The sequence below is a fragment of the Schistocerca serialis genome, chromosome 1 (genome assembly GCF_023864345.2).
Source record: "Schistocerca serialis cubense isolate TAMUIC-IGC-003099 chromosome 1, iqSchSeri2.2, whole genome shotgun sequence".
Classification (NCBI taxonomy): Eukaryota; Metazoa; Arthropoda; class Insecta; order Orthoptera; family Acrididae; genus Schistocerca; species Schistocerca serialis.
In genome coordinates this window covers 747,791,318-747,806,907 of record NC_064638.1, presented here as the reverse complement: position 1 = coordinate 747,806,907, position 15,590 = coordinate 747,791,318, and the positions used below count along the sequence as shown (strand labels likewise).

Genomic DNA, 15,590 nt, shown 5'->3' with positions numbered 1-15,590 from the left:
CTAAGTTCTAGGGGACTGATGACCACAGATGTTAAGTCCCATAGTGCTCAGAGCCATTTGAACCATTTGGCACAGTTCAAGAGCACAGATGAGAGCCCACCTCTTTGCCTCACTCCACTCTTTATTCCAAAAGTTTCTGATGTTTCTCCTGTAATATATTTATCCCCTGGTATATTATAATCTTGTTTTGCTTCCTTTTGAATTTGCTTAATGGTGTAATGTCCTTTTTACATCTACATCCATATTCTGCAAATTACTGGAAGTTGTATGGCAGAGGTACCAGTTGTTAAGGCTCCTTCCTGTTCCATTTACATATTGAGTGTGAGAAGAATGATTACATAAATTCCATGTGTGTGCTGCATTGAATCTAATCTTGTCCCATTAATACCTACAGCAGGAAACAGGGAGCTGTAGTATGTTCATAGACTCATCATTTAAGGATGCTCCTTAAAGCTTGTGTAAGTAGTTCTCTCAGTATAATTTGCCTGTATCAAGTGTCTGCTAGTTCAGAGTCTTCAGCATTTCTGTGACACACTCCCACGGGTCAGATAATCCTGTTACCGTTTGTAGTTTTGTATATATGTTCAATATCCCATTATTCCTATCTGTTATGTGTTCCTCACACTTGACCAATATTCTAGGATGGGTTGCATAAATAATTTGTAAGCAATGTTTTTTGTAGAATGACTATATTTCCCTAGTATGGTATTCTACACAATAAATTAAAGTCTGCCACCTGCTTTACCTGCAACTCAGTCTATGTGACCATTCCATTTCATATCCCTACAAACAGTTACATCCAGGTATTTGTGTGAACTGACCAACTCCAGTTATGATTCATTGATACTGCAGTCATAGGATACTGTTTGTTTTTTGTTTTGTGAAGTGCACAATTTTAAATTTTTGAACTTTTTAAAACAGATCACCAGTCTTCGTAATACTTTGAATGTTTGTGTTACACTTATTATTATAGATAACTGCATTATTATTTATATTTCCTCAAGGTCATTAATGTACAACATGAACAGCAAGGAACCCAACAAACTTCAATGGAGCATATCTGAAGTTACTTCTACCTCTGTCAATGACTCTTCATCCAAGATAACATGCTGCGTCCTCCCTACTACGAAATCATTAACCCATTTGCAAATGTCATTTGATGCCCCATACGATCATAGATAATAAGCATAGGTGTGGTACTGAGTGAAATACTTTTTGGAAATCGAGAAATGCTGCATCTACCTGACTGCCTTGGTCCATAGCTTTTAGGACGTCATATGAGAAAAGTGAAAGCTACACTTCACAGTATTGAAGTTTTCTGATACTGTGGCAGTTGGTATGAAAGAGGTTGTTCTGTTCAGGATACATCATTACACTTGATCTCAGAATATGTTCTCAGATTCTGTATCAAATAGATATCAAGGGTATTGGATTGCAGTTTTGTGGCTCACTTCTGCTATCCTGCATGTGGATAGAAGTGACCTGTGCTTCCGACTGCTGGTCAGAGTTTTCTGTTTGATGGGTCTACAGTAGATTATGCTTAAAAGAGGAGCTAAATCTGGCATAAATTCATTATAGATTCTGTTAGTGATTCCATTGGGCCCTGGAGCTCTGTACACTATTAGTGATTTCAGTTATGTCTCAACACCACTGACACATTTTTCCATGAAACCATTGATCTTGTCTACCGTGGGATAAACACATTAACAGTTAGGGCTGTTACATTTGAAATAATAAAGAGATTACTTACTTTCTTCCCATATGCCATATTTTCATTTGACTGCTATTTATAGTTTGCTCAAAATATAAATCCTTCTGCTTGTTTTTTGTCGCTACAAATGCCACATGTCACTTATACAAGTTTGTACATGGACATTCTCAAACAAGTCAGGTTTATTCCTTGATGTTAGATCCAAAATGTTTCCAGCGTGAGTAGGATTCTGAATAATCTGTTCTAGCTAGTTATCAGAGAATTCATTTAGTACAGTTTTGCGAGATGAATGTGATGGTTTCACATTGGATAATAGTATGTGGAAGCACTAAATTCTATCTTTCAGCATTGAACTTGAGAATAAGTTATATCTCATTAAGAAGTCATCATAAGGTTGTTCTGTGAGCATGTTTTGAATATCTGTCTTGAGCTCTTGTCCAAATAACGGTGTTTATAAAGCACTGAATTTGACTATCCGAAAGGAACTAAGTTTATTTAATGTTTTCTAGTCTCTAATTTTCTGTTTTACAACTGTAATTTGGCTAGTGCATCGGGATGATTTTGGTTGTATAATTCCTTTAACAACACACTCATAGATTTGGTTGACAACAATGCCTTCTCTTATGGTGATAATCTCCTGTATTTGCAGTATGTCAGTTTTTCTCTCTGTGTGATCTTTATTCTTGTTATTTTCTTTGTTGGTGTGTAATTAGTCCCTACCAACATATCCAGCATTTTCCTTTGTACAAAATTGTTAAGGCTTTCGTGGCCACTTGTTGACAAACTGCCTATTGGCTACTGTCTCAGGTTCTTCGGCCGACGTTCATCTAATGATTTTTCTGGCGTTTCGCCAGCACGAGTGGCTGGCATTGTCAAAGCTTCACCCTCCATTGCCTCCACCGGTAATGGAGGGTGAAACTTTGACAATGCCAGCCACTCGTGCTGGCAAAACGTCAGAAAAATCGTTAGATGAACGTCGGCCGAAGAACCTGAGACAGAAGCCAATAGGCAGTTTGTCATTTTCCTTTGTGTCATCTCTAGAAGGCTTTCTATATGTAATTCTTGTTTGTGTGCTATATGGATATACATCTGGTGAATTAACCCCTCTTGGATCCTAATAGTAACTCCACACTTGCTTATTTAAGTTTCATCTGGAATATTGTTCCCAACTATCACAACAAAATTCATGGTGTCCCCATAAACCACATAAATATCTGTTGTAGCCTTCATATGGTTAATCTCACCAGTTGGCATATCTGTAAAGTATCCTTGAGGAGAAACAAAGTTTATCCCAAATGATGTGAAGCTATATTTGTATTCAGTAATGCTGGAGCATCCATTGCCTCATAAACAACTTGTTGTTATAAATTGACTGTCATTGTCAATTAGGGCCTTCACTTTTCAGTTACATGCTCTGACATTTTTACATGTACTTTTTCTTAACAGTGTGTGCATTGATTTTCATTATTCTTCTCTTTTGTGCATTCTTACAATTTTTTGGCGAACTTCTTGCAATTAAGCATCTCTTTCCCTTGCTTTTGACCAGTGGCTGCTGGCACTGTAGTTGAAATTCTTTGTATTTGTATCGGACTTGTACTGTTAGTTATTCCATCTTCGGTGGTGGAGATTCCAAAATGTGTATTGCTGCAACTTCTGTTATTTCTTATTGGCAAAGACTTCTTAGTGTTTAGTAATGCCTCATTTTTTCTTTAAATTTTTCATATTCCTGGTGCCATAAAATAGAAATATACGAATGTCCAAAAGAACAGAAATGACACATTCATATATGTAATTTGATAGGCCTAGCTGGGCAATAAATTCACCTTCCTCAGTACAGAGACCGAGCGAGATGGCGCAGTGGTTGTGCAGCATAGTGGGCTCGCGTTTGGGAGGACGATGGTACAAACACGTGTCCAGCTATCCAGATTTAGGTTTTCCTTGATTTCTGTAAATTGCTTCAGGGAAATGCCGCTATGGTTCCTTTGATAAGGCATGACTGATTTCCTTCCCCATCCTTCCATAATTTGAGTTTGTGCTCCATCTCTATTGACCTCGTTGTCGTTGGGATATTAAACATTAATCTCCTCCTTCAGTGCAGATGCACAGATGCACAGATGCATCCAACCTCCTGTGGGAATCTTGGAAGAGAGAATATGGAGGAAATGGACAGCGGCTATGGATAATTGGTACTTGACGAGGGTGTGGATCAGCCATGATGTGAACTGAGATAGATGGTGCAGTTGCGATAACACAGTGTCCCGGATGGCACAGTGGTTACCACACCTGCAGGTTCCATATAATGTCCCAACACAGCTGACAGCAGTGAACCCTCCCATTTCGTTTCTTCCCCTCTCCACCTTCAATCTGCACATAAAATAGAAGATTTGCCTGAGTGATCCTTTGTACTGTTTGTTACACACTAGAATAGTTAACTGTCATTAATATCTCTTTCATTATGATAAAATATTATTGAAAAGACTATTACCATTTCTTCTTCTACCAAGTCAGTCAATCTCTGCAGCTCTTGTTTCTATGTCAAGTTCTGTTTGCAAAGCTTACAATGTAACACCCTTCTTGCCCTTAATGAAAAGCTTAGCCAGATTTATTTATTTATTTATTTTTGCATAAGTAAGCCTTGCAGCTTGTTCCAACCCATTTAAACCAGTGTTCTCTAGAAGTCCAAGATATTTATAGCTGTGATGTCCCTTTGGATTGAATTGATTCTTCATTATCATCCTCTTCACATCCTATGTTGTCAATTTTCAATGCGAGTTTGTCAATGCTGAGTTCAAAAAAGAAATCGTAACCAATACCAGTAATTATTTCTTTTTTCGCCCCACACTATATACTGATACATAATTTACAGTTTTCTACTCTGCATCTGAAAATAACACTTGAATAAATTGCTTTTTGGTATTGTAATGCAGCCACTTTTTCCTGGATTGGGATACACAATACTTGTGCGGGAAGCATTGATATGGGTTGTCTAGCATTATGGTGATTACGTAGTCATGAATGTTTATTCAAGAGAAACATTCTTATGACCTGGTGCCATACTTACAGCGGCCCAGGAACTGGTTGTGACTTGTAGGTAGCAGCTGGCGGCAGGCAGTGACCTTGCTGAGACAAGTCATTTTGTCAGCTTTGTGCCATAAAAGAGAGTGATGGGGTGGAGCTCTGTGAGACTGGTGGGAAGAACGCAGGCACCTGGTCAAACCCGAGACTGGCGACGGCACCCAATGGGCAACCTTGCCTCCGTAGACCCAGTTCAGTGCCTGGAACCGTCAAGACTGATGCATCAGGGAGAGATAAGCAGTTTCAGTTGCTTCTTGATGCTGCTCAATGAGTCCGGAACAGCTTTGCTTTACATTTGACTGATGCGGAGACTGTCTGGTCGAATTCATAACACTGAAGGAATGCTGCTCACGCCTGGGCTGTAAGCTTTTATACTCTCTCTCTCTATCTGGTGTTAGGCAAGAGGCTGGCTCCCATCAAAAATTCAGCTGTGGAAACACCATATTTTCAACACTACCACTGACAGTCACACAGGGTGCAGTGACAGCACTGTAGCAGTGCCCGCTGGCTGGCCCATATATCTCTTGGCTGCTTGTGAGGTCCTCCCTGAAGCTAATGCCACAACATTAGCTTCAAGTTCGCCATATTTTGATTAAAAGTAAAGCCAGACATTTTTTTCAACCTGTTGTTGCAATTTCCCATTCGGCATTCCACATTACAACATGTTTTATGTAATTGTTTCTCCTTTTCCCAAAAAGTTTAAAATTTCTCCTAGCATCTCACTGCTAGAGTCCTAACCTACATTAAAATATGAATCCACATTGTAGATCCAAAATCCAGACAATCACACATTGCTATATTATTGGAGATAAATCTGCTGTCCGAGTAGTTCACTGCATATGTCATATAGATGGCTAAAACTATGACTACTCATTCAGGGTGAGGACTCAGTTACCTTTCTCACTTTTTAGGTTATCATCTTTTTAAAATTTTTGTCACATTTTTTGCTCTTTAATGAGGAAGAAAATAAAGTTATTTATTTTTGTTTCCAAGTTTCTGTATTTAACTTCATTCATTTATCTTTTGGAATGCTCCCACAATGAAAGTAGATAAAATCTTACCTGAAGCACTTCTGAATTTGAAATAGGTTGTTCCTTTTTGAGTTTTTGAATGTTTATTTTTAATATTTTGCACAACTGCTATTAGCAACAAAGGGTTCAAATGGCTCTGAGCACTATGGGGCTTAACAGCTGAGGTCATCAGTCCCCTAGAACTTAGAACTATGTGAACCTAACTAACCTAAGGACATCACACACATCCAAGCCCGAGGCAGGATTCAAACCTGCAACCGTAGCGGTCACACGGTTCCAGACTGAAGCACCTAGAACTGCTCGGCCACCCAGGCCGGCAAACATTAGACAGATAAATATGTCTGGACCGCAGCCTAACGGCTATAAAACAAATATGTATCTCTAAAAACACAGTTACAGGCACTGGAGGGCCGCACTGCATGTTAACATCTTGATAACTGTATTTACATCAGTGAGCTGTTGGATATCAGTGCAGATGTACTCTAGAAGAGATCTGTTAGTTAAACTTTGCTATCCTTGCTGTGAAAGCAATAATGAAAATAAGATTAAGTGTGTGTTTTTCTTACTCTGTGTGTGTTGGTTCAAATGGCTCTGAGCACTATGGGACTTAACTTCTGATGTCATCAGTCCCCTAGAACTTAGAACTACATAATCCTAACTAACCTAAGGACATCACACACATCCATGCCCGAGGCAGGATACGAACCTGCGACTGTAGCAGTCGCGCAGTTCCAGACTGAAGCACTCAGAACCGCTCGGCTACTCCGGCCGGCCTATTAGCAACAAATATTCCTCTATTACAACTGCTTCTGTTTTAGCTCCAGATTCTAATGTTGTTGGAGTAACAAGACTGCTGTGATATTCTGTTGAATATTGAAAATAAACTTTTCAAGTTGATAAAATGCAAAAATCGTGGGGGCTGACTTGAAACAACAGATTGAAAACTAAATTCTCTGCTTGGGAGAAGGACCCATGCAACAACTTCTAGGCATCTTCCCTCTGGCTTTGTACATTAAAGTAATTCGAGGAACCGAGAAACTTTTTGCTGCTGTAGAAACAGGCATTCCATTAAGTACTGCATCGATGGCAAGCTGCATTTGTTCCTCTGGATAACTGAGAATCATCCCTTTTACTGCTGGCAATATATTGACATAAATAATATAAAACATAATGTCAGAAATTCACATTACTTGAATGCCAGTAGTTGACATGGTATGAGCTAGTGGTTGACATAGGGTGTCAACTACTGGATCGATACATGCAACAATAAATTTAACATAAACTCCACAGAGCTAAGCTTATGAGGATACAGGGAATGAAAAAGGTATGAAAAAAGTTGTTGGACTCAGTAGATGCCAGATGTGTCAACTAGTAAAAAGTAAGGAATATATTAGCACCATACCGTAACCTAAATTCACAAATATTTCACAAATTTGCTTACTTTGTTTAATACTGGAACCATCTAAAAAACTATACACAAAAAATAATAATATCTTAGGATTGCTTTGCCACATCAAAAAACTTACCTCCTTATTGATTTCGAGAAGAAAATCAATGAAAGCAGAGAAACACAAATGCACTGTTACAAACATAAGCACCCACTTCAAGATGGCTGCTAGAAAAATATGATAGTTATCAAATTACACTGTAGATGGCACAACCATATAACAACAGTCAAAACTCCATCTCTGAATAAAGTGATTTTCTTATTTTAAGAACTTGTATTTGAAAATGTCAACTGCTGGTGTTCTGTCAACTACCGGCGCCTTTACCTTCCTATTGTAATTAAAAACAAGAATGATGAAACTTCCTGACATAACCACAGGGTAATTTTCCTGCATAAGCCTTGCATAACGTAAGAGAGTGTTGAAGGATTTCACCATATATTTAAATATTAAAGCCACTGATGTTATTACGTACAGTCAGTCATCTGCTAATCTGTTAGCTCCTTCCTTTTCCAAATCCAAGAAATACATTTCTGTTCTGGAAGTACTACCTACTACATTAATAACGAGCCTATCAACAACATAATCCATGAAGCCAATTAGGTGCAGCATTTTCTCTTTTTTTATGATGAGCTGTTCTATATCCCGCCAGCACTCATCAGTTAGTGTGAAAAAGCTGTGTGCGCTAGTTCCAGTACGGCTGGCAGCTTAACAGTTTTCTTACTTCTTGGGCCAAATCCCACAGCTTGGCTCCAGATCAGTTCTGTTAGGTTTATATTGTAATGGTACAGTAGCAAATGTAAAAATGCAGCATTTGTACCGGCCGATCAAAAAGTAAGTATGAATTTGAAAACTGAATAAATCATGGAATAATGTAGATAGAGAGGTACAAATTGACACACATGCTTGGAATGACATGTGGTTTTATTAGAACCAAAAAAATACAAATGTTCAAAAAATGTCTGACAGATGGCACTTCATCTGATCAGAATAGCAATAATTAGCATAACAAAGTAAGACAGAGCGAAGATGATGTTCTTCACAGGAAATACTCACTATGTGCACCATCATTCCTCAACAATAGCTTTAGTCAAGGAATAATGTTATGAACAGCACTGTAAAGCATGTCCAGAGTTATAGTAAGACATTGGCTTCGGATGTTGTCACTCAGCATCCCTAGAGATGTTGGTCGATCATGGTACACTTGCGACTTCAGGTAAGCCCAAAGCCAATAATCGCACGGACTGAGGTCTGGGGACCTAGGAGGCCAAGCATGATGAAAGTGGTGGCTGAGCACATGATCATCACCAAACGACGCGCGCAAGAGGTCTTTCACGTATCTAGCAATATGGGGTGTTTTTTTTTTTTTTTTGTTCTAATTAAACCCCATTCCAAGCGTGTGTGTCAATTTTTACCTCTCTATCTACATTATTCCATGGTTTAATAACTTTTCAAATTTATACTGACTTTTTGATCACCTGGTATAATGTGCTCGATGCTGTGAAAATGATTGTTTATCATGTTTTTATGACACTTATTTACCTCTGTGGTATAAAACGATGGACATAGTTCAAATAAAGAGGATTTGGTCTTTCATTTTCACCTTAAAAATTAAATTGTTATGTTTTCTTAATTTAAGCAACTTTTTATTAACAGTCTTTCACAAAACATCGATATTTAAGAATTTGTATTTGAAATGGATACAGGAATTTTGCGTCCAGAATGTAATTAGAAACCAGAAGACGTGCATAATTCATAAAAATAGAGACATCTATAATTATGAGATGTAGGTATCTCAAACTGACCGAGAACTTTCAGATCAGACACAACCATACAAGTTCTGAATGTGTATCAACAATATGGCTGTTAAAAACCAAGGATAGATCCACCACTGCTGTAAAGATTTGGACAATGAATTTCCAGTTACTCTATGGATTTGCCAAATGATATTTGTAATGTTTTTAAGGTTGTCCCTAAAAGCATCCCTGAAGATTTTTCACTTTCCTCTAAGAAAATGTGGTACCTAACAACTAATCAACTGGCATCATATTTTGAGGAACGTATATAACCAAAAGGATATCATATTACATATTAAGTTTTGATGACACTACCAATGTTAAAGTTAAAAGAGAATTACAAACTATCACTATGTTTTTGTCATAGAATAAGTATTGCATAACAATGGTTTTCTTTTCATTTTGTTGACATCTTTTCTTGTTTACTGAGGGTTTCCATAAAGTGACTACAAAAGCCAGTTAGTTGTTTGATAGTGACATATTCATTAAACCTGAATTATTTGTGCTCAAAATTTTTCTGATTGTGTGGACTCCATCATTGTTAATGACATTAATAGTTTAGAGTTGAAGCTGTTACTTTATATGAACCCATCTGTAAATTCCAAATAATTAAATGTGACTCAGTAGCTGATGTATTTACCTATATTTTATAGTTCACTACTTTTGATTGGCTTGCATTAATGGTTTGCATGAGAGTTGTGTACAATGCTGGGAAAGAAAGGATGTGATGGATTTCTTTGAAAATTACCCTAAAAGAAATAGATGAACATTGATTCTATCATTTAATTATAAAAAAATTTATTTATAAAGTCATTTACATATATGGACAAGTCATGTTTACAAAACACATTAAAATAGTAGATTAAGCACCACTGCCAATAAAGAGCTACTGAGCCATGACATTAAATGTGTCTTGTCCTAGGTATGAAGGAACAAGTCAGTTACATACTTATGAGATTAATTCACACGTCATATTTCACAATGATTCAGTACAAATTTCCACTTCATAGCACTAAATTTTCAGTACTGAGCTTCAGTTCGACGTAATTTGAAATTTTTACTGCAAATATCCCTTAAAATCTGTTTAGCTGCAGTATATTGTCGATGTGGTAAAAACTTTTTTCTGCCTCTACCTCCGTTTGCAGTTAGTTTGTTTGTTTCCATCTGCTCTTGAATTTGCTGTTGTTCTGATTTCCTTTTCTCTTCATTTTCCTGTTGCAAAATTTGCATTTTCAGTATAAAGTAATGTTAGTCAGATACAAATTTAAATGAGTGAGTGTTGTTTTACTTCTTACTTAAAACAATAAATTGCATCTGTTGAACAAAATTAACTGTGTCAGTAAAACTGACTGATGTCTGAGAATATCAGAGCAGAAAGACATTATTATGCAGTTGGCTTTTGGAATGGCATTTTCAATATTCCATGTCTACTTTCTAATACCTTAAATGATCAACAATTGCACCATGGCTGCTGAAATTTATTGTTACTTGCCAGCATTGTTCCAGCTTCTGATGGCTACAAATATCACTATTTTATAGACTGAAAATGTAACGGAAATGGCAAATGATAATATAAAGGGAAGTGTCAAAATTAATCTCAGAAACTCACCAGTCGAACTCTCTGAATTATGGTAAAAAACTCAGCAAACAAATGGAAACATTCTTCTGGCTTGAATTTCTTAGGATCTTCACAGAAATGTTTGGCTAAAGCATGAGTACAAGCCTTCACCTTATTCATAGCCTGCTGAAGTTCATTACTGCATTTCAAAGCAGCCTTAAAAAAATCTGTGAAAAGAAGAGCAAAACAGATTTTAAAAATAGCAAGCACAAATTCTAAAGTGAGAATAATTTCTAGATCTATTTTATATCATGATCGGAGACTGTGGGATGAAGAAGTATTTGTTTATGCAACAAGGTTATTTAAATTAACAGTGCCAGAAGTTGTGTTCATTACCTTTGAACTGCACCGTGAGTCCACTTGTATCTTCCTTCAGCTGTGATGCAACATGTTTGACATCACTAATAAGTTTCATCACTTCTTCCTGGAGCAGCTCCACTGATATCCTGAAACATTGTAAACCATCTTTCATTCAGACATTCTGTTTGGAAGTAATTATTTTGTTATTTGTTTTATAAACACACCCTTTTTGTTAATATATCATTATGTAGTAACGAGCACTCTTGATGCAAGTTCACCTATTCCACATTACAGTCATTATATATTCAGTATGCAGTGGAACCAGTTGCTGTCGCGGAGATAAGAGTGTTTGAAGTAGTCATCTTCACATTATGGGGGTCACTAGAACATCTCAATATTTCATATCAATGTAATTTTAAAAATAAAAAAACATGAAAATTGTCCTTTGATTTTCTAGAGTTTCTACAAATATTCTTGAATGCTAAAGAGTGTTTTCAAATGGTGTGTATTATTCTCAAGTAGAAACAAATGGAAACTGATAGCACATGGCCAGGCCCAAACATGCATTTTTCATCAACAATTTGTCTACAACGTGCACTTGTACATCCACTATGTCTATCCCGTACAGGGGATACATTTTACTTGAAAGTTTCTTGCAAAGTGTCCGTCCGATGCGATATGATCTTACTGTGGTGGATGGGCTTATGTAACTATCAGTATCACACCTGTACACCCATACACAATGAGTAGTACAGTTTGTTTAATGACAAACATATACCTTAGGCATTGTTGTATGATTAATTTGTCATTTGTAGTCAACCACTATTAAATTCATGATGCTTACAGCGCCCCCTTTTGCCACCTATTGCTACATTTTGCAACTGTTTATTTTCCTTCCGCCTTACATTTTCCCCCTTCTCCAATAACATTATGTTGAAATTTGTCATCATTCCAAGCAGTGGTGTTTATTTCTACGGTGGTTTGAAAGTTTAACTTTAATTGTAATCACTCTGTATATTCCTGTACACAGGAGACATTTTACTTGAGATTCACTTCCCGGGGTCAGCAGATAAATACTACAGCCGCCTACACTTAACAAACAGGCTTATGCACACGGCTCTCTTACTTTGTGAAGGAAAGATACCTGCTCTTCAGGGTCTCCCGGCCATTTATGCCATATACCTTTACTTTACTTTTTAGTTTATAACAATATCCTTTGAAAAAGTGAAATGTTGTACAAATGAGATACTTAATTACAAATTTATTTCCAATTCAGAAAACAAATGTAAAAATTGGACCAATAAAAGTGGGCCCTTTTCAACTCTTTGCTAATATTTATAAATATAAGAGTGGTTAGGGGGACGACAGGTGGCAGATATGTAACCTTTGAGAAACAAACAGATAAATTGCAAGAGCAAGGATGAAAATTCTGTCTGTCAAAATTTGTATTATTTAGGTCAAAAATTCAATGGATATTGTAGTAAAGGTATAGAGAAGATGAACAAGGTTTCAAGTATATTGAATATTACAAGACTCTAGTGTCAATATGATAAAAAAATAAACACACACAGAGCAGATATTAAGGCATAAGCACACTTAAATAACTTATGCTCTTATTTGTACTAGAATCAAACAGAATGAAATTCTTATAAGTAAATTCTCTACTAATAATTAGAGAGCCCCAAGCATTGCCAATTTTAACGTTATGACTGTAACGGACTCTTACCTTGCCATTTCTTTCATGTTACTCATATCTTCTGTGAATTGTAATATTTCCTTATTGTTAGCTTCTGCAACTTCTACCACATAGTGCAAGAATGTCAGCCTTGGTTTGTTTGCTTTTATTTCTAGGAGCTTTGGTAGTGTACTGAGTGTAAAGCCTGCTGCATTGCCCGCATAGCTTCCCTGGAACAAACACACAGTACCTTACATTTTTTTTTTCCTTTTTTAACTTATGAATTTACTTCTCACAAAAGCTTCATGTTAGGAATACTTACAGCATTTATGTAGTTTCCAAGTTGAAGTACTAGTGCTAGAAATTCTTTCAAACGTTTATTAGCCTTCAGCTTATTGCATGCATCTGCAACGGCATTTAGTTGTTCTCTCAGTTCAGATGTTCTTAAAGGAAACTCTTCTTTCTGCAAATTAATTGATGTACAGAAATGAGTCAGGATATATTATTATTATTATTATTATTTTCGCAATATGATGTTGATAATGGAGACATGACTTTCTACTTACAAGCAACATTGCCCTAATCCTGAGGACAAAGGAAGGTACTTCTGATAGCTGAAGATAAAATTTCTCTGCCTCTCCTAAACGATCCAGATCTCCAGAATAGGATCTGACTGAAGTCAGCTGTAACAGATAAGACAACTCTCTCAGTTAATGTATAATTTTTGAGCTCCGTGGAATAGTATGTATTGTGTTTTAATTGTGTTAATTACTATGATCTAAAATTAAAACTGTCATACATTAGGCCTACCTCTTTTTCTGTGGGAAGTAGTGGCAAGAGAGCTTTCAGTTTCTCAGGACCTATATCACCTCCTTTAAGGTTCTTTATACCTTCTATGACTGCTTTCCCTCCCAATTTGAACTGTTTTAGATAAATGTTTACTGCCAGATCTCTCTTGGTTTCCAGTAAAGTGATCTTGGGAGTTATTGGTGCTGGAAGTGTTACTGGAGAAGACTTTCGATGTTGCACAGTAGCAGTTTTCTGACAGAACAGTTCTTCCATTTGCTTGAAATCAACTCTAAGACTCTTTGCTTCGCTCTGCATTTCAGTCCATACTGATTCACCTGCAAAGAATTAGAATTCTGTTAGAACTGTTTGCCAGCAGTAAACAATCAAAAATCTGTGTTTACCTACAGAAGATGAATAAAATCAGCATACATATTGCTGTCAGTGTGGTTATCACTACACATTTTGTAGAATAAATCTAAAATTTGTTTATATCTTCTGTATTTATTACAACTGTAATGAACTTAATAGTACCATGAAGTGAGTAAATCATCATTTTTCTTACCTATCATAGAGACTGGAATCTTTGTCCAGCTTAGGGTTTTCATCTTCCGCTTGGGCAGTGGTAGTGTGTCAGACTTGTCCTTTACTGGTGTCCACAAACTTGCAGAATCTGGTAAATATGCTGGAAGTGAATGTCTCCTATGTAACATCAGTGTTTCAAAGCTGTCACTATTGGGAATTGGAGGAGGTGGAGGTACATAATTTTTTTGTTGAGAACTGTAACCTGCAAGTGATGAAGGTGATAGCACCCCTGAAGCTGATGGCATAGCTGATGACACCACTGAAATAAGTGGCAGTGGCAGACAAGGTGGAGGAGGAGGAAGAGGAGGTGGTGCTGGGAATGACAGTTTTGCTTCTGATGGTGACAACTGATGCTGTTTCTCATTATCACATATTTGCTTTACTTCTCTGGTATATTCCACCTCGGTCTGCGTAGACACTGTGCTTGTATTAAGGATATCAAAAGAATGTGTTTTGTTAATACTGTCAGCTCTTCTTTCATGATATTTTTGAGTGTGTGCTGGCTTTTTGTGGATATAAAACCCAGGTTTTATAGCTTCAGATGAAAGTGAGTCAAGTGCTTCCCACACACTGTCCCTGAAATCATATAAATTTTGCCTTTATTTTACTTGAAAGGTCTAGTAGTATAATATATGCACACATCAGTGGGTTACAGACATTGCATGCATAGTTATACTTATCATAAGGTAAACATTATGCCAAGTATTTCCATTGTAATTTAAGCTCTGATAACTTACACATTTGGATTTGTTGGATCTAGCTGTGCAAGCTTTTGTAGCATGGAGTGGAACCTGACAGCATGTGGTGTATCTGCTATCTGTTAACAGACACAAAAAAATTAATTAATTACTGTTCTCTTTGTGGCACAATACACATGGGTACTTTTACTAATGGAAGTTACACACACTAACCACAAGTATTTCTGTTTATCAGTAGCAATAAGGACAATAATGTGTACCTTTTCGAATATTGTTTCAAACAACTGATGATGAGTTAGTTGTTTTGTTGATTCTAATTCCATCTCATCTCTGTGTTGGTAATCAATGAATGCTGAAACTTGCATCTGTAGCTCCTTATCATCAGCTGCACTTAGTGAACTCAGGATTGGTCCAAGCCCACGACCTAGGAATATGCAACATATTGTATGTGTTTCAGATGTAACATTTTTCTGTTTTGAGATAACAAACAGGGTAATAATACTATGAATTTTTATTGGTAATTCTTTACAGATTTTTTTAAGCCACACATTCACTGTACAGCAAAGGCAGCTAGAAATACGAATAAATAATTACTCACCAAGTAATTCATTCCTGATCTGCACACGCTTGTGGACATTGTGGCAGCCCAGTGTTAGGCAGTTGATGAAAGAAAGCAGCCTTGTCTGATATTCAACATTTTTTGTGTTACGAAGTTCACTCACTATTATGTCAAACCCATGCGTTTGATCACAAGTAACCTGTGCACAGAAGGAAAATATTTGCATTGATCATGAATCATCACTTGTCATATGCAGTTAGAAAATATCGTGCCTTGATAATTTGTTCTTTTAGCAGGGAACATAAAATAAT

General features: G+C 36.8%; 1 protein-coding gene across 1 annotated transcript in view; it reads right to left on the bottom strand.

Moving 5' to 3' along the window:
• Positions 1-15,043, bottom strand: part of LOC126429360 (inverted formin-2-like) — a 101,192-nt gene extending 86,149 nt beyond the window's left edge. Inside the window, exons 1-7 of the mRNA XM_050090419.1 lie at positions 14,924-15,043; positions 14,760-14,839; positions 14,003-14,598; positions 13,462-13,775; positions 13,218-13,334; positions 12,974-13,114; positions 12,703-12,881 (exon numbers count right to left, since the gene is read on the bottom strand). Coding sequence (XP_049946376.1) covers positions 12,703-12,881; positions 12,974-13,114; positions 13,218-13,334; positions 13,462-13,775; positions 14,003-14,598; positions 14,760-14,839; positions 14,924-15,043 — 1,547 coding nt within the window. The remainder of the gene's footprint in view (positions 1-12,702; positions 12,882-12,973; positions 13,115-13,217; positions 13,335-13,461; positions 13,776-14,002; positions 14,599-14,759; positions 14,840-14,923) is intronic.
• Between the last annotated feature and the right edge of the window lie 547 nt (positions 15,044-15,590).